This window comes from Onychostruthus taczanowskii, unplaced genomic scaffold (assembly GCF_017590055.1).
Source record: "Onychostruthus taczanowskii isolate IOZ18803 unplaced genomic scaffold, ASM1759005v1 scaffold192, whole genome shotgun sequence".
Lineage (NCBI taxonomy): Eukaryota > Metazoa > Chordata > Aves > Passeriformes > Passeridae > Onychostruthus > Onychostruthus taczanowskii.
This window is the reverse complement of record NW_024499151.1, coordinates 305,374-328,330: the sequence shown is the minus strand read 5'-3', so window position 1 is coordinate 328,330 and position 22,957 is coordinate 305,374. Positions and strand designations below refer to the sequence as shown.

General features: G+C 46.5%; 1 protein-coding gene across 2 annotated transcripts in view; it reads left to right on the top strand.

The window, feature by feature from the left end:
• RCAN1 (regulator of calcineurin 1) overlaps positions 1–22,957 on the top strand; it is a 37,132-nt gene that overhangs the window by 11,746 nt on the left and 2,429 nt on the right. Inside the window, exons 1-3 of one of the 2 annotated variants that reach the window (XM_041402098.1) lie at positions 15,808–16,026; positions 17,691–17,864; positions 19,575–19,734. In XM_041402098.1, the coding sequence (XP_041258032.1) occupies positions 15,940–16,026; positions 17,691–17,864; positions 19,575–19,734 (421 nt within the window). In that variant the 5' untranslated portion in view covers positions 15,808–15,939. Of the gene's footprint in view, positions 1–15,807; positions 16,027–17,690; positions 17,865–19,574; positions 19,735–22,957 lie in introns of those variants that run through there. The other variant, XM_041402097.1, reaches the window with a different exon arrangement.

Genomic DNA, 22,957 nt, shown 5'->3' with positions numbered 1-22,957 from the left:
GGAATGGTTTGGGATGGAAGGGGCAGCAAAGCCCACCCAGTGCCAGCCCTGCCATGGCAGGGACACCTTCCCCTGTGCCAGGCTGCTCCAGCCCCAGTGTCCAGCCTGGCCTTGGGCACTGCCAGGGATCCAGGGGCAGCCCCAGCTGCTCTGAGCAGTGAGAGCAGAATTTGTTTCTTGTGGAATTGCACAGAGGCAGCAGCCCAGGTAGAAATAGTGTGGAAAATGTCCCAGGGAGCTTTGGTATCCCCACAACTGATCTGCATGGGAATCAAAGTTGCCTTAAATTTCTTATGGAAAATGGGAGGAGATGAGGGGCCTGGGAACTGCTTTGAAGATTTATTTAAGCAGCAGCCTCCAGACTCAGCTGGATCCGAGGCTGAGCAGGACTTTGAGCCGGTCTGAGTTGGTCTGACTGCTGAGTCTTGGGTTTAAGTGACACCTGAGGGATTTTAGCAGCCAGTCAGCCATGGAGTCTCAGGGAACTTGTAATTATTTCACAGTCCCTCTACGTAAAACAACTCTTTGTAGTGTTGTGACTTCTAAGAAAAGAACAAAATTTAGCAGGTGATACAAGTGTTCAGGAAGGTTCTTTCTGAATTTCCTTTAAATAAAAGCAAAATCATAGAAAAAGGCACCCAGTTTTTAGGCTTCTAAGGCTAGAATTCTAAGAAATCAAGATATGCAGGGAATAGAGTGAAAGATATGTTTGAGTTTTGTTTTCTTCTGAGATTTAGGGGAAAAATAATTAAATCAGAGTTTACAGAATGAAGTTATTAAAACTGCTGTTTGTGTCTAAAGAGAGGCACAAAGATTCCCAGTTAGAAGCCAGCCCAGGAGAATATCCTGCTTTCCATACCTTGCAGACTTTGAGAAATGTTTTCCAGGAAAGCTGAGTACAGCCATGAATCACTTATGGAAAACCCAGTGGAAGGAATTAGTCAAAGAAATGCTGCAGTGGCCACCCTTTGCCTATCAGGAAATGGGGCAGCTTTCCATGATTCTGTACAGATCATGGGACACCCATTTTCAAAAGCTCTCATGAAAAGAGCAAGTGAAAAATTGCTGCTCATTGACTTGCTAAAAATGCTTATTTTGAAATAAATATGACATTTAATGCCAGCCAGAGGGGCTTTTCTCTCAATTTCCCTTTTCTTCCCTGGATTTTCCTGCTGGCATAATCAAGGCAGCTGAAGAGGAACTGGCAGTGAATGGTGTCCTCACAGACAGTAAATTGGCCAAATATTTCTTTGCTGGTTGATGATGAATTAATTATTTCATCTTATCAGTGTAATTATCTCCAGTCTCTGCTTTGCCCCTGCAAATGCCTGGCAGTGTGGGAGCCTCCATGGTTTTCCCACTCCTTCCCATGGTTTTAACATGATCTGTGTTCATTATTCTGCTGTTACAGGGCTAAAAGAAACCAGAAATGCCACGAAAAAAAGTGGGAAGGGTGAGGGATGGCAGCTTTCAGTGTTCTTGGAGTGAATCCTGGAGGGATTTTTGGGAGTGGGCTGTGGATCCAAATGTCTGGGGCAGCTCCTGGCTTTGGGAAGAGCTGCTTCTGTCCTGTCAGAGATGTGAAGCTGACTATTGAATGCCTGTCAAATCCCATTTTCTGCAGCTCCCACTTCTTTGCCAAGAGCTGCCTCTGCCAAAGTTGATGCATCCAGGATTTTTTAGGAAGCTGCAGAGGAAGTTGGGTTGTGTTTGGGTTTTTTGGTGTGTTGGGTTTGGTGGTGGTGGTTTCTTTTCCTGTGGGAACAGCTCATGCATGGAGATATCCTGGATTAAACCAGCCAGGCCAGGGGGAATAGGCTGAATTTTTGTTATTAATAAATGAAAGCTGCTGCCTGTGTTTTGTGTTCAGCTGTCCTGAACTGCCCTGCTCAGCTCCTGGGCTGCTTTGGGAAGAGGGCAAAGGAAAGGAATGGTGCTTAAACATCTTGAATTTCCTGGCAAAGTGGATGATGCCTCACTTCCAGTTAAATCCACCTGAAGAAATTTTTGACCACCTGAAGACATTTTAAAAGTTCAGCCATTCAAGATCCCTCAGAACCGAGCTTGACCCTCTCACTGCACCCCTGCATCCACTGGAATTTTTATTTCTCCACAGTTTGTGTCCACTTTGCAATGCCTCAGAGAGCAATTCAGAATTCTTCCTGTCACTTTTGGTGTTTGATTCTTAAAACCCAAAGCCTGCATCCTCTGCCAAGTACATTTTTCATTTCTGCCTTGTCCCTTAACCCCTTTTCCTGGTGGAGATTTTCTAAGAGGCTCCAGACATTTCTTGGGGAGCTGTCTCCCATGATGACTTGGAGAAAGCTCTTGAAGGGACATTTTCCTTCCCTTCCAGTGGATTAGGGATCAATGAGCATCATAATTCCTCAGCTTACATTGCTCTGTTCCAAAATACCAATTTTTGAACAAAGCAGAGAGATTTCTGGATTTTCTTTAGAGGGTTTTGTTCTTCCCTCAGCAGGTTTGGTTGGAAATCCTGGAATGGCACAGGTGTTGGAATATTTTACCAAATGGAATGACTTTTTTTAGATTAATAGAAAAATAATTGCCATAAATACTGTCTGAAAATATTTGTTTCCTTTTGAGTACTCAAATGAGGGCAAAATCATCATTAATTTACTCTGGATCATTTGAGTGTATTCCCAGCAGGAGTGGAAACGTGTTGGAAAAAGCCTTTACATTTTGGAATATATTTCCCACATTCAAAAGTTTTCTAAATGAGGCTGATGGTTACTCAGCTGCTCTGTAGTGGAATTTCCAAGTGCCCACTTTTGTGTTCCCACTCAGTGCACAGGAATTCAGTGTTTAATTCTTGGAAATGGAAGTGTAAATCATAGATTTTTCCAAGGATGGAAGAAGCACACTGCAGGTATTTATTTTTCAGATGGGTGGCTGGAAAACTGTGGCCCATGGAATCTGTAAAAGGCCCTTGTGTGACAGAGCACAACTCTGGAAATTTTATTTGAATATATTTGGATCTCCTAATGCAAAAAGGACACCAGCTCATACATTTGAAGCTATTCAAATGTATCCTGTAAGTCTTCAGGAAAAACAGCTCCTTCTTGGCACTGCAGTTGGAATTTGCATTAAAAAATCATCAGGGCTTTATTTGAATCTTGTTTTAATCCTTCAGTGGAGGCATTGTGGAGTGGCTGCAGTTTGTGTGGGAATTCAGGAATTGGCTTCCCAGGAACCCCCCTGGCATGCAGAGGTGCCCAGCCCCACTTCCATGGGGCTCCCCAGCACTGCAGCTTCTGCTGGAAGGACACACAGCCCCAGGGCACGGCCCTGCAGAGCAGCGTTTGTGATTGCACTGGGAATTAACTGGAGGAGGAATTCTGCCCAGGGAATGGGTACGGCCCCGAGGCTGCCAGAGCTCCAGGAGCCTTTGGCCAGCGCTGCCAGGGATGCCCAGGCTGGGATTTTGGGGCTCTGGGCAGGGCCAGGCCTTGGATCAATGGTCCTGTGGGTCCCTTCCACTCAGGATATTCCAGGATTCTTCTTTATTCTCTTTTTGAAATAGTACCAAGAGATGTAGGAAACCTTCTGGAAGAGTTTCTTCCTTCCATGCCAAGAACAGCTGTTGAATTAAGATCCAGAAAATTAGGAAATTAAATGGGAGCAGGGCTGGGTTGGCAATTCACAGGTGAGAATTTAAAGTGAAGGAGGAAGAAATAAGGTTGGAACTTTCAAGAGGTTTTTACAACAGTTTGTGGTGACAAGACAAGAGGTGATGGCTTCAAAGTGATGGAGGGAAAGTTTAGATTGGAATTAGGAAAAAATCCTGCCCTGGCCCAGGGTGCCCAGAGCAGCTGGGGCTGCCCCTGGATCCCTGGCAGTGCCAGGTTGGACACTGGGGCTGGAGCAGCCTGGCACAGTGGAAGGTGTCCCTGCCATGGCAGGGGTGGCACTGGGTGGGCTCTGAGGTCCCTGCAAACTCAAACCAGTCTAGGATTAAATGGTAAACAAAATTGTCTCACAGGTTTTGGAGATGCCCTGAGGAAAAGCTGCCTGTTCCAAACCATTCTCCCCAGCTTTGTTTGCTGCACAGTGACCAGACTTGTTCCTTCAGCAAATGTCATCAGGGAGCAGTAACAGCTCTGGGGGGGCTTGGATCAGCTGGAGCCCAGCTGGGAGGAGGAGCAGCCCATGGAATCACACCTGGGGGTTATCCTGGCTCTGAGGCCTCACCAAATTCCCAAAAGCCACGTGGGACATCTGAGAAGCAGCGTCAGGGCAGGGACCACCAAGACACTCCTCTGGATAAAGGTGGCATTTGGCTCTTCTTGGAGGAATAAATGCAGGATTCAGGACAGTGCTGCCTGTTTTATTTCCATGAGCCTTGAGGAATGAGCAGCTCTGCTGGAGAAACCCCAGCCTGCACAATTTGAAGGGCTTCCAATGGGAAAGTGCAGGTGAAACTCAGAAAGAAAAACTCCCCTGGCCCAGCCTGAGGCCGTTCCCTCTGCTCCTGTCCCTGTTCCCTGGAGCAGAGCCCGACCCCCCCGGCTGTCCCCTCCTGGCAGGGACTTGTGCAGAGCCACAAGGGCCCCCTGAGCCTCCTTTGCTCCAGGCTCAGCCCCTTCCCAGCTCCCTCAGCAATTCTCCAGCCCCTTCCCAGCCCCCTCAGGGATTCTCCAGCCCCTTCCCAGCTCCATTCCCTGCCCTGGCCATGCTCCAGCCCCTTTGACTTTCAGAACAGATTTGCAAGCAAAGCCTTGGTTGCTCAAAGAAAAAGTAATTGGACTTCTTTAATTGCTTTACCTGAACCTTTAATAGGCACTGATTGACTCTTGATTGAGATGTTGAGTGGGGAATACAGACAGGCTGACACAGATTCATTCCCTTTGCTTTTTTTTTCCTCTGTACTGACCTTTTATCTTTACCTCCTTCATTATCTGGAATGTACAAAGTGAGGTAAAAATACCTTAACTTCTTTGGTCTTCTCAGAAAAGTTTCAGTGAAGATGGAATCACATTGAACTACAATTTCCGCCTGCCTTTTGATGCTGCTGTGATGATCAGTATGTGTGTAATCAAGCCAGCAAACCAAATAAATATTTTTTTCTCAAGAAATATTTAAAAGACTGGGGTGCTGACATCAGGCTCTTACTCAAACATGATAAAGTGGATATATGTTGTAGTTGAGACAGCCACAATACAAAGTAGCACTCCATTTTCAGAAGGCTTCAAACTGTTTTTATTCTTTTTATACATTCTTACAAAGCTCAGAAGTTTACACTTTACCCATTGGTCAGGAAAGACAAACAAAGTGCTCATTGGAATGGGCAGCTGCAGGTTTCTCTTATTTCTCCTTCTTTCTTTCTTGGTTTCTGTGTCAACGACCTTGGTAGAAAATTCTTTCCAGGACAAGCGTGGATCCTCTGATCAGACTTCTCTCTGGCTCACAGGAGTTGCTGTAAAACCTCTTCCACAGATAAATATTTTGAAGACATAATGTGTTATGCATAGTGGAATTACGGAATGGTTTGAGTTGGGAAGGACCTCAGAGCCCACCCAGTGCCACCCTGCCATGGCAGGGACACCTTCCCCTGTGCCAGGCTGCTCCAGCCCCAGTGTCCAGCCTGGCCTTGGGCACTGCCAGGGATCCAGGGGCAGCCCCAGCTGCTCTGGGAATTCCATCCCAGCCCCTGCCCACCCTGCCAGGGAACAATTCCTCATTGCCCAGATCCCACCCAGCCCTGCCCTCTGGCACTGGCAGCCATTCCCTGGCTCCTGTCCCTCCAGCCCTTGGGAATTGTCTCTCTCCATGGTTCTTGTAGCTCCTTTGGATTCTGGAATCTGAACCTGGATCCCAACCTTACACAGCCAGCTCAGAACTGAATTGCTGAAAGCTCCTCTCCTGTTGTGTCTTCATCACTGCTCTTACACACGAGGGCAAAACTGATCTCAGCTGATTGGCACTGGGGTGTTGTAAATAATGACCCATGTTTGGCTTCAGTGTTCTGTGTCTCATTTGTGTTGTGGCTGCTGCTGGAAGGCAGGAATTGGGGAGGGACGTGCTTCCTGTGGGAATATCTGGATCAGGGGGAGCTCTGACCATCCTGGCTTCGATTGGATGGGGTTTGAGTAAAGCCCTGTCAGCTGTGGGGCAGGATTGTGGCACTGCTGGATCATTTGTGGGGAACTTTTCCTTCTTCCCATGGAAGAAGAGAATTAGGGAAGATTTTTAGGGGGCCCTTGTGGCTCTGCACAAGTCCCTGCCAGGAGGGGACAGCCGGGGGGGTCGGGCTCTGCTCCAGGGAACAGGGACAGGAGCAGAGGGAACGGCCTCAGGCTGGGCCAGGGCAGGCTCAGCTGGGCCAGCAGCAGGAATTTGCCCATGGAAAGGGTGCTCAGGCCTTGGCAGGGGCTGCCCAGGGAGCTTTGCAGTGCCCATCCCTGCAGGTGTCCCCTGGGGGTGGCACTGAGTGCTCTGGGCTGGGGACAAGGTGGCCATGGGGCACAGCTGGCACTGCCTGGCCTGGGAGGGCTTTGCCAGCTCCAGGGATTCTGGAATTCTGGGATTCCCTGAGCTTTGTTCCTGTCCTTTTCCCCTCCATCCTCTCTCAGGAGCTGTCACAGCTCCTGTCTTTGTGTTGGTTCCATTCCCCATCCCTCCATGTTTGGGCTGTTCAGGGTTGTTCTCCTTGTGGCCCTGTCACCATTTCAGCAGATCTGGGTTAAATTTCTCTGACTTGTGGTCCCTGCTCAGCCCCCAAACGTGGCACTGTGTCCCAGCCCAGCCCTGGTGGTGTGCAGGGCTCCAGCTGTGCCCGCTGGCAGGGCACGCTCCGGGAATGCAGGGATCCCACTGGGAGCACGTGCCCTGTTCTGCAGCTCTCCCTCTGCTCAGTCTCACTTATAAATAACTTCACAGCTGCTCTCTCTTCATAAAACAGCCAGATCTTCTTGCAGAAGGTGCCCCCTCACTCAAGAAATCATGATCCAAAGCCCCTTTTTGCTTCAGCAGTGATGTGTTTGAACATGGCCCTTCTTTCTGACTTGAGTTATTTCATCTTGCAGCTCCACAGATCTGGTAATTACTGTCTAGATGGGGTTTTTTCCCCTTTGAGTTATTAATTCAAAGAAATAACCTTGAAAAGGTCAGAGTGGAGTTGATTTTTCCTGGTTGAAGTGGTAAGAGTCTCTCATGCTTCCTTTATTTCATTGTTACCCAGTGCTTGGGAGAAACCTCTTTTTGTCTTGGTGGCTGCAGGAGCATTTTCAACAAATCATTTCCTTCAATTCTGCTGTAAATAGTTTTCCTCCAGTATGAAAAATGCCCTATTAACCTATTTTGTTTTCAAAGTCCTTGTCCTTTTATAGTTCCTGACAAATAGATGTGATCTTTGGAGAATTTCCACCTCTTCCCCCTTTTTTCACCTCCACTCTGAGGGAAGGATTTATATAGACAGCTATATTTAGAGAAGCCTTCAGCAAGCTGCAGAGGAGTTGTTGGAGAATTTCCTGCCCTTCCCTTCCCAGAGTTAGCTTTTCCTGGGGTGGCCTGTGCACGGGTTCCCTGGTGAGCTGGACACTGGACTCTTGTCCCTGTCACCTTCTTTCCTCCTTTCTGCCTAGAAATAGAAATAAAAATCAGCACTGCAACTGCAGCTGGCCATGGGAATGTTCTTGATTACTTTTGTCGTGGTTTCTTGTCATCTTTGGCTTTTTTTTTTGTCTTTGGCTGTTTATTTTCTGTCATCCCAACGTATCATGGATTAATTATATTATTGCTGGACAGTCCTCCTCAGGAATTTTCATGGACTTTTAAAAAGCATCTTCTTGAAGGCTGTTTTGATGATGTGGACCCAGATTCTCTCTCTGTGGTGAAGGAAATGTTTCTTGGATTGACTTTGCAAGAACTTTCTCCTTCCCATTTCTAATCTCCCAACCCAATTACTGCAAAAGGTGTTTCATAATGGGCTTTTTCTACTATAAATACATTATCTGCAGATAATTTTGGAATGAGAGTAAAGCAGTTAATGAGTTTAAACAGAAATAAAGACAGTAGAAATAGGCAGAGTTTTTTTACAAACTCATAGACATTTATCCCTCTGTAACTTCAGGTGCAGAAAAGTGTTTGAGTCTTAAGTTTGCATTTGAGTCTTGTGTCTTAAGGTGCAGAATCCTCAAAACTTTTCCACTGGCTTTCCTGTGGGTTTGCCTGACATCTTAGAAAATGGGCACTCATTCCTCTGCTTCTGTTTGGAACAGGAGGAGATTTTCCTGGAATAGGTGGAAGTCTAAACCAGAGGTGACACTGCACCCCAGACACGTGGTTTTCAATTCTTATTGTCAGCTGAGGTTATCCTTTGCAGTGAACACCTCTGTTACCATTAGCCAGTGCTAATTGTGCTGAATTAGTGCTCTGATAGATATTTCCAGCAGTCTTTGATTTCTGAAAAGTGCTGGAGCTTTAGAACTGTGCACTCCTTTGAGAGGAGCACTCAGCAAAACTGGGTGAAGCCCAGGCAGGTTGGGGGAGCACAGTAAAGGTAAGAAGGCTTTGAGGAAGCTGTAAAAGCAACACAGAAACAGAAAGAGAAGAGAACTCAGAGCTAACCACAAAGTCTGGAAGGAGAAAAGTTACAATAGTACAGCAAGGACATGAAACAGTAGCTTGAGTTTTAGGCTTGCCTAAGAGAGACCTTAAGCCTGCAGAAAAACGTGCTTAGCAAGGTGGTAGGAGGTTTTAAACTTAATAATGGAGTATTGTGTATTGTAAATAGAAAGAAGACAAGCAGGCATTGTGTGAAGTAGGTGTATTTGTGCTTTTAGTGATTGGTTGGAACAATTGTCCGTGACCTTTAGCAATGTGCTGTTGGCTAGAAAGATTAAAAATGCTCTGTAACAGAGAAATCTGTGGCTGCTGCTGGCTGTACATGAGCTTTGCCATTTTGAAATTGTCTCAGCCATGTGAAGAGGCTGATGCTGCAAATAAAGGAATGTACCCCAGCAGTACAAACACACCTTTGTGCCCACAGTAAAGGTAAGAAGGGTTTGAGGAAGCTGTAAAAGCAACACAGAAACAGAAAGAGCAGAGAACTCAGAGCTAACTGCAAAGTCTGAAAGGAGAAAAGTTACAATAGTACAGCAAGGACATGAAACAGTAGCTTGAGCTTTAGGCTTGGCTAAGACAGACCTTAAGCCTGCAGAAAAACGTGCTTAGCAAGGTGGTAGGAGGTTTTAAACTTAATAATGGAGTATTGTGTATTGTAAATAGAAAGACAAGCAGGCATTGTGTGAAGCAGGTGTATGTGTGCTTTTAGTGATTGGTTGGAGCAATTGTCCGTGACCTTTAGCAATGTGCTGTTGGCTAGAAAGATTAAAAATGCTCTGTAACAGAGAAATCTGTGGCTGCTGCTGGCTGTACATGAGCTTTGCCATTTTGAAATTGTCTCAGCCATGTGAAGAGGCTGATGCTGCAAATAAAGGAATGTACCCCAGCAGTACAAACACACCTTTGTGCCCATTCCATGGAATCAGATCCTTCAAGTTGCTCAAACCTGCCCAAACTTTGGGCTCTGTCTGCCTGGGCACTCAGGGGGTGAAACACCTGCAGGGCTGTGCAGCACTGAGCCCTTGTGTTTGCTGGGGCACACATGGGGACAGGAGCTGCTGCTGCCCCTTTTCCAGGGACTGTGGGCATTCCTTGGCTCCACCCAGGGCATGCTGTCATTGGGGAAAAAAACCTAGGGCATGCTGTCATTGGGAAAACACTTTGTGGCCTTGTGTTGCTGTGCTCTGATTCCTTACTAACACTTTGTGGCCTTGTGTTGCTGTGCTCTGATTCTTTACTAACACTTTGTGGCCTTGTGTTGCTGTGCTCTGATTCCTTACTAACACTTTGTGGCCTTGTGTTGCTGTGCTCTGATTCCTTACTAACACTTTGTGGCCTTGAGTTGCTGTGCTCTGATTCCTTTACTGTAAATAAGTCTGCACATGCTCCTTGTACAGTTCATTCTGTGATCCCACAGACTTCTGAGCTCGTTAACAAATTGGTTTGTGCAGATGATTTCCCTGCTGGAGGAATGGATTTGTTTCACTTACGTCTTTCTGAGAAATGCACAAAATATAACGTGGAATAGGTAACTTTACAAACCAGCTTTTTATAACCCCAGAGCAGAAGTTGTCACAGAATTACAGAATGGTTTAAGTTTGAAGGGACCTTAAAGACAATTTAGTTTCACCCTCCTGCCATGGCAGGGACACCTTCCCCTGTCCCAGGCTGCTCCAGCCCCAGTGTCCAGCCTGGCCTTGGGCACTGCCAGGGATCCAGGGGCAGCCCCAGCTGCTCTGGGAAATGTGTCTGAAAGGAAATCTGGGCATGATTTCTTTCTGCAAGTCTGACAGGATTTCTCATGAGGTAAAATTCCCTGGCAGACCAATCCTTTAGAACATTTCAGAAACTTTGGAACAGTTTTCTTCCCAGATTCCTCCAGCAGCCTGATCCCTGGGAGCCTGGCACTGGCCGTGCCTGGCATGGCATCACACCCACCCCTGCCTCTGACTTAGCCCTGTAAATTTTTCCAATGCCAAGCACACCCAGGTCACAAACACAGGGAGGCAGAATTATCACCCAGTATTAATGTTAAAGACATTTTAAGAAGAAATTTTTTACTCAGAGGGCAGTGAGGCCCTGGCACAGGGTGCCCAGAGCAGCTGTGGCTGTCCCTGGATCCCTGGCAGTGCCCAAGGCCAGGCTGGACACTGGGGCTGGAGCAGCCTGGCACAGGGGAAGGTGTCCCTGCCATGGCAGGGCTGGCACTGGGTGGGCTGTGAGCCCCCTCCCACTCAAACCGGTCTGGGAATTTATGATTTTTGGGATGGAATTCCCAGAGCAGCTGGGGCTGCCCCTGGATCCCTGGCAGTGCCCAAGGCCAGGCTGGACACTGGGGCTGGAGCAGCCTGGCACAGGGGAAGGTGTCCCTGCCATGGCAGGGCTGGCACTGGGTGGGCTGTGAGCCCCCTCCCACCCAAACCAGTCTGGGAATTTATGATTTTTCTTTTGAGTTTTTTTGGGTTTTTTTTGTGAGGAGCAAGGGAGTGGTTGGGAATGTGAATTCATTTTTAGCCAGTAAAATGAGAGTAAGGCTGTGCCAGGAAAATGAAGCCAATGTGATTTTCATTGCAGATAACTTGAAGATGTTTATCCCTGTCCTGAGGAAGGGCTGAGGCAGGATAATTAACATGGAGCCAGGAATAGAAGCTGTGTGTTGATAGGAAAAAGCAGCAGGTCTGGAGTGGGAGTGCAGGGATTACACAAAGAGCACCTCCAAGGGCAGCTGTAAAACCTGCCAGGGAGGAGAGAGAATGGACTGGATTGTTCTGGTTTATGGCTCTTGGGGGTAATTTTATCAACTTAGAGAATTCCCAACATACTTAACTTCACATTCATTTCCCTTCTCTGGTTGTTCACTTTGCTGTTGGAGTTATTGGCACTTTTGGTGACTCCCCTGATTTCTGCTTCTGTGGCCTCATTTCCTTCGCTTCTGTGCCCTGCCTATTCCACTGCATGTGGAGATGAAATTGGGGAGCTAATTATGGCATTCAGTCATTCTGTGTTCCCACTATTTCATGTATTTATTGGACTCTCTGATTGTCCTTCCAGCCCCCAGAAATGGTCTCTGTCACATTTCTGTCCTTGGCAGTGCTGGAGGATCTCTCAGGTGCTCTTGGTGTTCGGGAGCTGTTTAGATTTTGATTGAGCACCTTGTCTGCAGTTTTAGAACTCAAGTTCCAGAATGTGAGCCCTGGAATCTGCAGCTTCCAAGGGAAGGCTGGGAGCTGAGGAGCTGGAGCTGACCCTGCTCTCCTGCCCCACTGCTCTGAGCCCTTTGCTTTCATTCCCAAAGTGCAGCAGCACCATGGAACCATGGAATGGTTTGGGCTGGGAGGGATGCTCTCTGCAGCAGCTCCAGCTCCTCCCTGTGCAGGTGATTTTGCCCTTGTTCTGTCTGTAGCTCACCAGGGAGTCTCAAAGAGAGGACAGGAAGCACCAAACTCTCTGAAGGGAGATAAGGGAGCAGAAAAAGCTGCCCTCTGATAATATCAGAACATCAAATCCAGGACTCCTGAGGTGTTGCAATGTTCCTGTCCCAGCCAAAGTTGTTTGGGTACCAAACCTTCCAGGAGGGAACATTGCAACACTCAGGGTTTGGCAGTGGGGTTTTTGTAACTTTGCCTCGTGGTTTCCACATCATTCAGGGCTCTCCTCAAACAGCTCTTCATTACCTGCACCAGGGGCAGTGGGAACTGGGGCTTTTTCTTTGACAAAGTGTTTGAGCTTGGTATTAATAACTCAAAGAGGTTTATTTAATACACTGAGAGACCTGGCCTGAGCTGGAGGAGGGCAGGGCTGGGTGGGATCTTGGCAATGAGGAATTGTTCCCTGGCAGGGTGGGCAGGGGCTGGGATGGAATTCCCAGAGCAGCTGGGGCTGCCCCTGGATCCCTGGCAGTGCCCAAGGCCAGGCTGGACACTGGGGCTGGAGCAGCCTGGCACAAGGAAGGTGTCCCTGCCATGGCAGGGGGGCACTGGGTGGGCTGTGAGGTCCCTTCCAGCCCAAACCTTTTTGTGATTCCATGATTTGGTACAGAACCATGTTACAAAATCATGTGATAGTGACAAAGTGCAACGTCCTACAAGTGATTTCTTCGTTTTAAAAAGCCAAGTTAAAAACATTGTGTGTATCAGTAGAACTTAAATTTTTCTTTTAAATCTGGAGAGCACTGTGAAAAAATTCTTTTGTGAGGTGTTGCATTTCTCAGGCCCACTTGGTTTGTTCCTAGCCAGGCTCTAGTCCTGGATTAGCTGACAAAGTTCTGTTTTAGGGGTGGCTTCTGAAGTCGTTTTCCCTGGCTCTCAGCAATGTGCAGGTGGCCTTGAGCATGGCCATCAGAGAGATTTTTTCTGTTTTACTCCTCATGAGCTCCGGGGACAGAAATGTCCCCAGAGGTGCTGCAGTGACCCGAGGCTGTGCCTGCTTGGAGCAGGAACCTGCTCTGCTTTCTTATCAGGAGCTGCAGTTCCCTGGCATGTGGGCAGCCTGTTTGTGCTCAGGTGAGTCATGGCCATTCTTTCCAGGTGAGCATCCTGACCTCTGCTTTGTGGAGTCACACCTGCTCCTTCCACATCCCGAGGCTAGAGGGTACCTAACAAATTCCAGGTCAGGGACAGGGTTTGGGATGTGCTCAGTGTGGTTTTCTGGGCTCTGTGAACCCTGAATTTCTGTGTGTGCCCACTGCAGATCTCTCATCCCATCCTCACTGATGGAATTCATCCCAGTCTTCCCAGAAAAGCTGCTCAGGCCTTGGCAGGAGCTGCTAGGTGCTGCAGTGACCCGAGGCTGTGCCAGCTTGGAGCAGGAACCTGCTCTGCTTTCTTATCAGGAGCTGCAGTTCCCTGGCATGTGGGCAGCCTGTTTGTGCTCAGGTGAGTCATGGCCATTCTTTCCAGGTGAGCATCCTGACCTCTGCTTTGTGGAGTCACACCTGCTCCTTCCACATCCCGAGGCTAGAGGGTACCTAACAAATTCCAGGTCAGGGACAGGGTTTGGGATGTGCTCAGTGTGGTTTTCTGGGCTCTGTGAACCCTGAATTTCTGTGTGTGCCCACTGCAGATCTCTCATCCCATCCTCACTGATGGAATTCATCCCAGTCTTCCCAGGCCTTGGCAGGGGTTGCCCAGGGGGGTTTGGAGTGCCCATCCCTGCAGGTGTCCAGGGAATGTCTGGATGTGGCACTCATGGCTGGGGACAAGGTGGGTGATGATTCAGGCACAGGTGGGACTTGATAGTCCTGAAGTGCTTCTCCAATTTCAGTGCTCCTGGGATTTTGAAGTGATGCCTTCTAAGAAAAGGTTCTAATAAATTGTATTAAGTATTCCTTTCATGCTGTGGTGACTTTTACACTGAGGTAACCTAAGAACAATGGAGAGTTTGACTTTAAGTGGGGATTTAGCAAGTAGATCCCCTAAAAATGGAGGATGGTCTTCATGTGAAAAGTTTTGTGTAGTTATGTATTGATGAAATCAGGTTTTGAACTTAGCACTGTGCATTGTTTGCAGGTATTCCCTAAAACTTGGTGCTTCTGTCATAGCCCTGTGTTAAAACAGAAGGAACTAAAGGCACTTCAGATTTTGACTGTGTTTTAATTTTGGAGCTGCATGTGCATGGGAGAGTTCCAAATAGCTTGTGAAAGTTTCAGTTTAAACTTCATTAATTACTTGAAATGGTGATGAGGTTTTTTTAGTGGTTCTTGCTTTAAACAAACAAAAAAAAAAAAAAAAAGAAAAACCCAAACACACAAAGCAAAAAAAAACCTCCCACCCCCGCTAAAAAAATCACAAGAAAAGACCACAAAACCCTCACAAAAACCTGTGTTCTGTGCTGCTTTTTGGGAAATGCTTTGGGATTCAGGTGTCCCAGAACATGTCAGGAATTCAGGTTCCACAGCTGCTCCCTGCTGCTGTGTCTCAGGTTCTGGTAGAGCCCTGCCAGCAGATTGCTGAGCAGGCTCCTGGTAGGAAAAAGAGGCACAAACCAATCCCTGGCAAACCCTCCCTGCTGGATGGGAAAGTTCTTAATAAGGCAAGAGCAGTAATTAATCCACAGAGCTGCTTTGAAGAAGTTTCCAAACGAATCCTCCTTGTGATGGCAGGAAAATCATTTCCCCAAATCACAATCTCTACATTTCCACCTGTGGCTGTTTGGTGGAACAAAAACCAAGCTGAGGGATTTGTTTCCCATCCCCAGAGAATCAGAATTAGGCATTTTTCCTGCTGCCTTCAGTGCAGCCCATTCCTGGAACCTGAATTCCTGACATTTTCTGGGACAAGAAATCCAAAAGCATTTCCCAAAAAGCAGCACAGAACACAGGTTTTTGTGATCTTGTGGATTTTTTGGGGTTTTTTTTGAGGGGAGTGGGAGGTTTTTTGCTTTGTGTGTTTTTTTTTTTTTTTTTTTTTTTGGGGTTTTTTTTGAGGGGAGAGGGAGGTTTTTTGCTTTGTGTGTTTTTTTTTTTTTTTTTTTTTTTGGGGTTTTTTTTGAGGGGAGAGGGAGGTTTTTTGCTTTGTGTGTTTTTTTTTTTTTTTTTTTTTTTGGGGTTTTTTTTGAGGGGAGAGGGAGGTTTTTTGCTTTGTGTGTTTTTTTTTTTTTTTTTTTTTTAAGCAAGAACCACTAAAGAAAGCTCATCACCATTTCAGGTAATTAATGAAGTTTAAACTGAAGCTTTCACAAGCTATTTGAAACTCTCCCACACACATTCAGCTCCAAAATTATAACACAGTCAAAATCTAAAGTGCTTTTAGATCATTCTGTTTTAACACAGGGCCAAGATGTTTGCACCTGTGGCTGTTTGGTGGAACAGAAGCGAACAGAAGGATTTATTTCCCATCCCCAGAGAGTCAGAACTGAGCATTTTCCTGCTGCCTTCTCTTTCTCCCCAGCCCATTCCTGGAGTGCTTCCACCTGTAGCTCTTGAGTGGAACAAGAAGCAAGCTGAGGGATTTCTTTCCCATCCCCAGAGAATCAGAATTAGGCATTTTTCCTGCTGCCTTCTCTTTCTCCCCAGCCCTGCAGAGGCAGGACAGGAACATTTTCCATCCGTGGAATGGGAGCTGCATGGAATTACTGCCAGTGGAAACTATGCTGCAAGAGGCTGAGCTGCTCAGCTCAGCTGCATTTTCCATGCTCCCGGTAATTAGCAGAGGGAAGCTGACTAATTACTGACGTCACCTCTTTCCAGTCCCGCTTACATTTTGTTCCCAAGCACGCGGGACCGCGCTCAGGAATTCGCTGTCACCCACAGGATGCTCTGAGAGCTTTTTGTCACCGGGGGCTGGGCTGGCTTTGCTTTATAAACGCCGGGAGCGGCAGCCAGGGCTCCCGAGCAGCCGGGATCCCGGCCCCAAAATGCATTTCCGTAATTTCCACTACAGCTTCGGCTCGCTCATCGCCTGCCTGCCCGATGGGGAGCTCTTCACCCAGCCAGAAACGAGGGTAGGTTTTGGTTTTGGGGTTATTTCTTGGAGCTGCACTCCAGAGGTGCTGCTCGCATCTGGAAGGAAATTGCAGCTTGTCTTGGAGCTTGGGTGTCTGCAGCAGGCTGCTCTGATGGGAATGATTCCAGCTCGGGGAATTATTCAATTTTACCTGTGTGTGGTTGGGAAAATTATCTCAAGTTTCCCTCCAGACTTCTTGGATTGTGCGGTGTATTCTGAATTTTCAGCAAATATTTAATCAGTTCTGGAAAAATTACTAAATAAAACAGCAGCCTCAGTTTGTGTGGGAGTTCAGAGCTGCTCCATGCTGCTGTTCCTTTACTAATTCTGGTAGCAAGATCCACAAATTTGTAATCCATATGATACTTCTCCTGGGATTTTTCTTTCCTGGTAAAACTATAAGAAATCCTCTTGGGTCTGTATTTAGCTGATTTGCAATAGAAAATAAATAATAATGTAAATATAAAAGAATATAAAACATTTATCAGTCCTGATACAGTGAGCTGGTACTGCTAAGATACCTTCAGGACAAAAATAACTTTTTTTTTTAAGTATCATAGTGATAGAGTGATATTTCTGACCTTTATAATCACACATTTAAATAAATAATAATAATAACAATAAAACAACCCAGATCTTTCTGCCTTTAAATGCAGAATGGGAACTTGGAAATGCAGTTTTTGGGTGTGTTTTCCATGGTTCCAGCTCAGCTTTGAGATATTCCAAAGGTGTATTTTGAGGTATCCCAAAGACCAGCTCTGTGTGGGGAGGGTCCTGCTCCTGTGAAGAAGTTGGAGAAGCAGCTCTGATTTTAAAATCTCTTTGGAATAGAATGATTTTATACCCAGCTGTGGTGAGTGAAGTGGAGCTTCTCAGGGAGGAAAACGAAATTCTGAATTAATTTCTGCCTTCTTATGTAATGTCCCTGCTTTTTTCCCCTCCTAATTCAAAATATTGTAGTAAAAAACCCTCAATGGAATAATGTTTATTGTGGCTTTACCCTGAGTTCTAGGAAGCTTTTAGGGAGAGAAAATATCTGGAAATTCCTCCAGTTTGAATCCATTGGAATAAAACACTTGGGAAGGAGCTGGCAGCTCCAGAGCCTCCTCTTGTGTCTCTCTTGGCCTGGAATCCTGCAGGGAGAGTGGAAGCACTTTCCATAAATGAAATTAAACATAGCAGGAAGGCAGGAGATGTTCATGGACTTCATTCTTTGTGCTGAGTCCCTGAAGAAAATCACATTTAGCTTGAAAATCAGGATTTTTTTCATGTTTCTCTGTTAAAACTTGTGCTGGTTCCATTGAAATTTGCACATTTGGGCAAAGGCTTGGCAGAGTTTTTTGTCAAGGATTTGGATATTAATTTTTTAAGAAACATTTCAATATCTTCTGTAGCTAAATTAGAGTGTTTTGTCCAGCAATAATTTCAGATAATAATATAATGAGTGATAATATCACTTATTAATAATCCATTTTAATGATCCAGTGAAATAAGGGATAAGGTAGAAAACTTCATTCTAGAAAGAAAAAGGAAAATAAATGAAGCTGCTGCAATAATGAATATTCAAGAGTGATAATTTGCCCTTATTAGTAACTTCTCATTAAAATTAATTTCTTTATCAGTGTTCAGTGCTGATTTTCTCCTCTGCTCCTTTCTCTCCAGGCCAAATTTGAATCCCTGTTCCGACCCTACGACAGGGACCTCACCTTTCAGTATTTTAAGAGCTTCAAAAGAGTGAGAATCAACTTCAGCAACCCCTTGTCTGCAGCAGATGCCAGGATCCAGCTGGACAAGACAGAATTCCTTGGAAAAGAGCTCAAACTCTATTTTGCTCAGGTGAAAAAAAAAAGCTGGTTGGGATTATCCCAGGGGGGATTAAAGCTTTCCTTGTTCTGACTCCCATAAATCCTCCAGCTGATGTGGAGGATTTATTTTTCCAAGCTGGTGTTTGGAAAACCCCAATTTTGGGGTTAAATTTTGGGTTTGGGATAAAGATGGGAATTTTTGGAATTTAACCCTTTTTCTTACACTGAGTTTTGTGCGTGTTTCTTCCTGGTCTTCTCAAGTAATTTGCTTTCTTTTCTAGAGTTTCTCCCAAGTTTCTGGAAATGTGGGAATTGTTTCAAAGTATTTATAAACTCAGCATCCCAGAATTCCTTCATGGTCATTTTTCGTTTTGAGAATCCAGGGTTATTCCAGAGCTCCACACATTTGGAGGCTGTTGATATTTCCCATTTTTTGGATAACCTTGGATGGGAATGAGAACATTCCAAGAATTTAAAGGGCTGGGGGAGGCTGGGTGGGCTCTGCCAGCACCCAGGGAGTCCCTGGGGGATTGAAAGTGTGGAGCTGCACATTCCAGACTTGGAGCTGCACATTCCAAGCTGTGGAGCTGCACATTCCAGACTTGGAGCTGCACATTCCAAGCTCTGGAGCTGCACATTCCAGGCTCTCCCTGCCCATCCCAGTCTTGGGGATCTCCCCCAGAGCAGCTCTGGATCTCTCTGCTTCTGCCCAAACTCGGGCTCTGGCAATCAGGCTGCTTTTCCAGCTGCTTTTCCCTCTGAAAATTGAGTGGGAAAACAAATCCAGAAGTTGTGGACACCCCCCATGATCCAGGTTATTTTTATCCCTGCTGGAATTCCCTCCACTCCCACTTTTGGGATGACTCCCAGCACCATCTGTCACGGGGCCTTAGAGCCCTGTCCTGCTGGAGGTTTGGAAGGGCAGGGGTTTGATTTTTAGGGAAGAGGATCCCGGTGGAATTTCCCTCGGAGCTGTGTCCTGGCTGGTGCTGCCACCCTGAGTGCCGGGCAGGGCACGACAGCCCCGGGATGTGGGGATGCAGGAAAATGCAGGGATGCAGGAGTGCAGGGATGTGGGGATTCAGGGATGCAGGCATTCAGGGATGAAAGGATGCAGTTATTCAGGGATTTGGGGATGCAGGGATTCAGGGGTGCAAGGATTAAGGGATGCAGGAATTGAGGGATGTAGAGATTCAGGAATTGAGGAATGCAGGGGTGCAAGCAGGCAGGGGTGCAGGGATGGAGGCATTCAGGGATGCAGGGATTCAGGCATGCAGGGGTGCAGGCATTCAGGGATGCAGGGATTCAGGCATGCAGGGGTGCAGGCATTCAGGGATGCAGGAATTGAGGGATTCAGGGGTGCAGGGATTGAGGGATGCAGCTGTGCAGGGATGCAGGCATTCAGGAATACAGGAATTGAGGGATGCAGGGAAGAAGGCATGCAGGCATTCAGGGATGCAGGAATTGAGGGAGGCAGGCATTCAGAGGTGCAAGGAAGAAAGAATGAGGAATTGAGGGATGCAGGCATTCAGGGATGCAGGCATTCAGGGGTGCACGGATGCAGGAATTCAGGGATGCAGGCATTCAGGCATGCGGGGATGCAGGGTTGCAGGCATTCAGGGTTGCAGGGATGCAGGAATTCAGTGATGGAGGAATTGAGGGTTGCAGGCATTCAGGGATGCAGGAATTGAGGGATGCAGGCATTCAGGGACACCTTGGGCTCATCTGGTTTCTCCTGCAGACTTTGCACATCGGGAGCTCCCACCTGGCCCCCCCAAATCCAGACAAGCAGTTCCTGATCTCCCCTCCTGCCTCTCCTCCTGTGGACTGGAAACAAGTGGAGGATGCCACTCCAGTCATTAACTACGACCTTTTGTATGCAATCTCCAAGCTAGGACCAGGTAAGGAGGTGGGAAAAACAGAATTTTGGTTCAGAAAACACTCAAAACTTCCTGGGTTTCTGAAAGTTTCCCAAGAATTTATTCCTATTTATTTTAATTTCTGTTTATATTTTCTTTCTATATTTATTTTCTATTTCTATTTATTTTGTTAATTTCTAATTCTGTTTCTATTTTGTTTTTCTTTATATTTTATATTTCTTTTTATTTCTATTTATTTTTATTTCTGTTTTCCTCAGAGGAGGAAACTGCTACTGAGTGTAGGAGGAACTATCAGTATGAAGCTAAAATTCCTTGGAATTTAAGAGGGATAAATTCCTGCCGCTCCTTTCCCCAGTGATTAATGATCTCATCCTTTGATTTCCTTTTTCTCCCATATTTTATACAACTTATCCATGAAAATTGGTGCAAGTTAATCTTTCCTTTAATCCAGACCAGATTTAACCTGTTTGGGGCTGTATTATTAATTTTAGGGGAGAGAAAAATTTAATAACATTAAAGAGAATTAAATTATTCTTTTTATATGAGAATAATTATTCTCATCAATAAGATCAAAGAGAATGAAAACTGTGTCAGATTCATTTTACTGGTGGATTTTTAAAATTCCTGTTCACCTCCAAACTTACGGAATTGTAAAGGCTGGAGAAAAGGGCAGGACACAACTTTGAACTCCTGCATGTTGGGATTTCAAACTTCCCATCAAGAATCCTAATTAAATATTCTAAATAATTCATTATGAAATAGTCTTACCAGAGATTTTATTTCCCTGCAGTGGATTTTGGAAGCAGAGGTTGTTTTTCATGGAACACTTGGAATAAATAAGTCAAAAAATGAATAAATGAATAAATAACACAGCAGCCTCAGTTTGTGTGGGAGTTCAGAGCTGCTCCATGCTGCTGTTCCTTTACTCCAAGTTTTCCTTCCAAATTTTAGGAAAACCAAAAAGAAACTTTAAAACAAATATTTTAGGCCTTTCCAAGCATTAAAAATTGGTCATTTTCCCTTGTTACTGAGCGTTTCCTATGGAATTTTCCCACCTAAAAACTCCATTAAAGAGTCACCATGTCCCATTTCCTAAGGAATTATCCCACCTAAAAACCCCGTTAAAAATTCACCATATCACATTTCCTAAGGAAATTTCCCCCCCATGTCACATTTCCTAAAAAAACCCATTAAAAATTCACCATATTACATTTTCTAAAAAAACCCATAAAAAATTTACCATGTCACATTTCCTAAAGAATTTTCTTCCCTGAAAAGTCACCATGTCACATTTCCTCAGGAATTTCCCTGCCTAAAAACCCCATTGAAAATTTGCTATGTCACATTTCCTAAAAAACCCCATTAAAAAGTCACCGTGTCCCATCTCCTAAGGAGTTTTCTTCCCTGAAAAATCACCATGTCGTGTTTCCTAAAACAAACAATTAAAAATTCACCATGTCCCATTTCCTCAGGAATTTCCTTGCCTAAAAACCCCATTAAAGACTCACCATGTCCCATTTCCTAAAGAATTTTCCCCCCTAAAACCCCATTAAAAATTCCCCATGTCACATTTCCTGTGGAATTTTCCCCCCTGAAAAATCACCATGTCACATTTCCTAAGGAATTCCCCACCTGAAACGCCCATTAAAAAGCCCAAAGGTGTCCTTTCCTCAGGAATTCCCCACCTAAAAACCCATGTGGGAAAGCCCCCAGGTGACCATTCCACAGGAATTCCTCCCCTAAATCCCTCATGGAAAAGCCCCCAGGTGACGTTTCCTCAGGAATTCCGACACTAAAAAACCCCCTGGAAAAGCTCTCAGGTGCCCTTTCATCAGGAGTTCCCCACCTAAAAACCGGAATTCTCCCCCTAAAAACCCCATTAAAGACTCACCATGCCCCTTTTCCTCAGGACTTCCCACCTAAAAACCCCATTAAAAAATCACCATGTCCCATTTCCTCAGGAATTCCCCCCCTAAAACCCCCCTGGAGAAGCCCCCAGGTGCCCTTTCCTCAGGAATTCCCCACCATGGAAAAGCCCCAGGTGCGCTTTCCTCAGGAATTCCCCTCCATGGAAAAGCCCCCAAGTGACCTTTCCTCAGGAATTCCCCCCTTAAAACCCTCATGGAAAAGCCCCCAGGTGACGCTTCCTCAGGAGTTCCCTCTCTAAAACCTCCATGGAAAAGTCCTCAGGTGCCCTTTCCTCAGGAATTCCCTCTCTAAAACCCCCCTGGAGAAGCCCCCAGGTGCCCTTTCCTCAGGAATTCCCTCTCTAAAACCCCCCTGGAGAAGCCCCCAGGTGCCCTTTCCTCAGGAATTCCCTCTCTAAAACCCCCCTGGAGAAGCCCCCAGGTGCCCTTTCCTCAGGAATTCCCTCTCTAAAACCCCCCTGGAGAAGCCCCCAGGTGCCCTTTCCTCAGGAATTCCCTCTCTAAAACCCCCCTGGAGAAGCCCCCAGGTGCCCTTTCCTCAGGAATTCCCTCTCTAAAACCCCCCTGGAGAAGCCCCCAGGTGCCCTTTCCTCAGGAATTCCCTCTCTAAAACCCCCCTGGAGAAGCCCCCAGGTGCCCTTTCCTCAGGAATTCCCTCTCTAAAACCCCCCTGGAGAAGCCCCCAGGTGCCCTTTCCTCAGGAATTCCCTCTCTAAAACCCCCCTGGAGAAGCCCCCAGGTGCCCTTTCCTCAGGAATTCCCTCTCTAAAACCCCCCTGGAGAAGCCCCCAGGTGCCCTTTCCTCAGGAATTCCCTCTCTAAAACCCCCCTGGAGAAGCCCCCAGGTGCCCTTTCCTCAGGAATTCCCTCTCTAAAACCCCCCTGGAGAAGCCCCCAGGTGCCCTTTCCTCAGGAATTCCCTCTCTAAAACCCCCCTGGAGAAGCCCCCAGGTGCCCTTTCCTCAGGAATTCCCTCTCTAAAACCCCCCTGGAGAAGCCCCCAGGTGCCCTTTCCTCAGGAATTCCCTCTCTAAAACCCCCCTGGAGAAGCCCCCAGGTGCCCTTTCCTCAGGAATTCCCTCTCTAAAACCCCCCTGGAGAAGCCCCCAGGTGCCCTTTCCTCAGGAATTCCCTCTCTAAAACCCCCCTGGAGAAGCCCCCAGGTGCCCTTTCCTCAGGAATTCCCTCTCTAAAACCCCCCTGGAGAAGCCCCCAGGTGCCCTTTCCTCAGGAATTCCCTCTCTAAAACCCCCCTGGAGAAGCCCCCAGGTGCCCTTTCCTCAGGAATTCCCTCTCTAAAACCCCCCTGGAGAAGC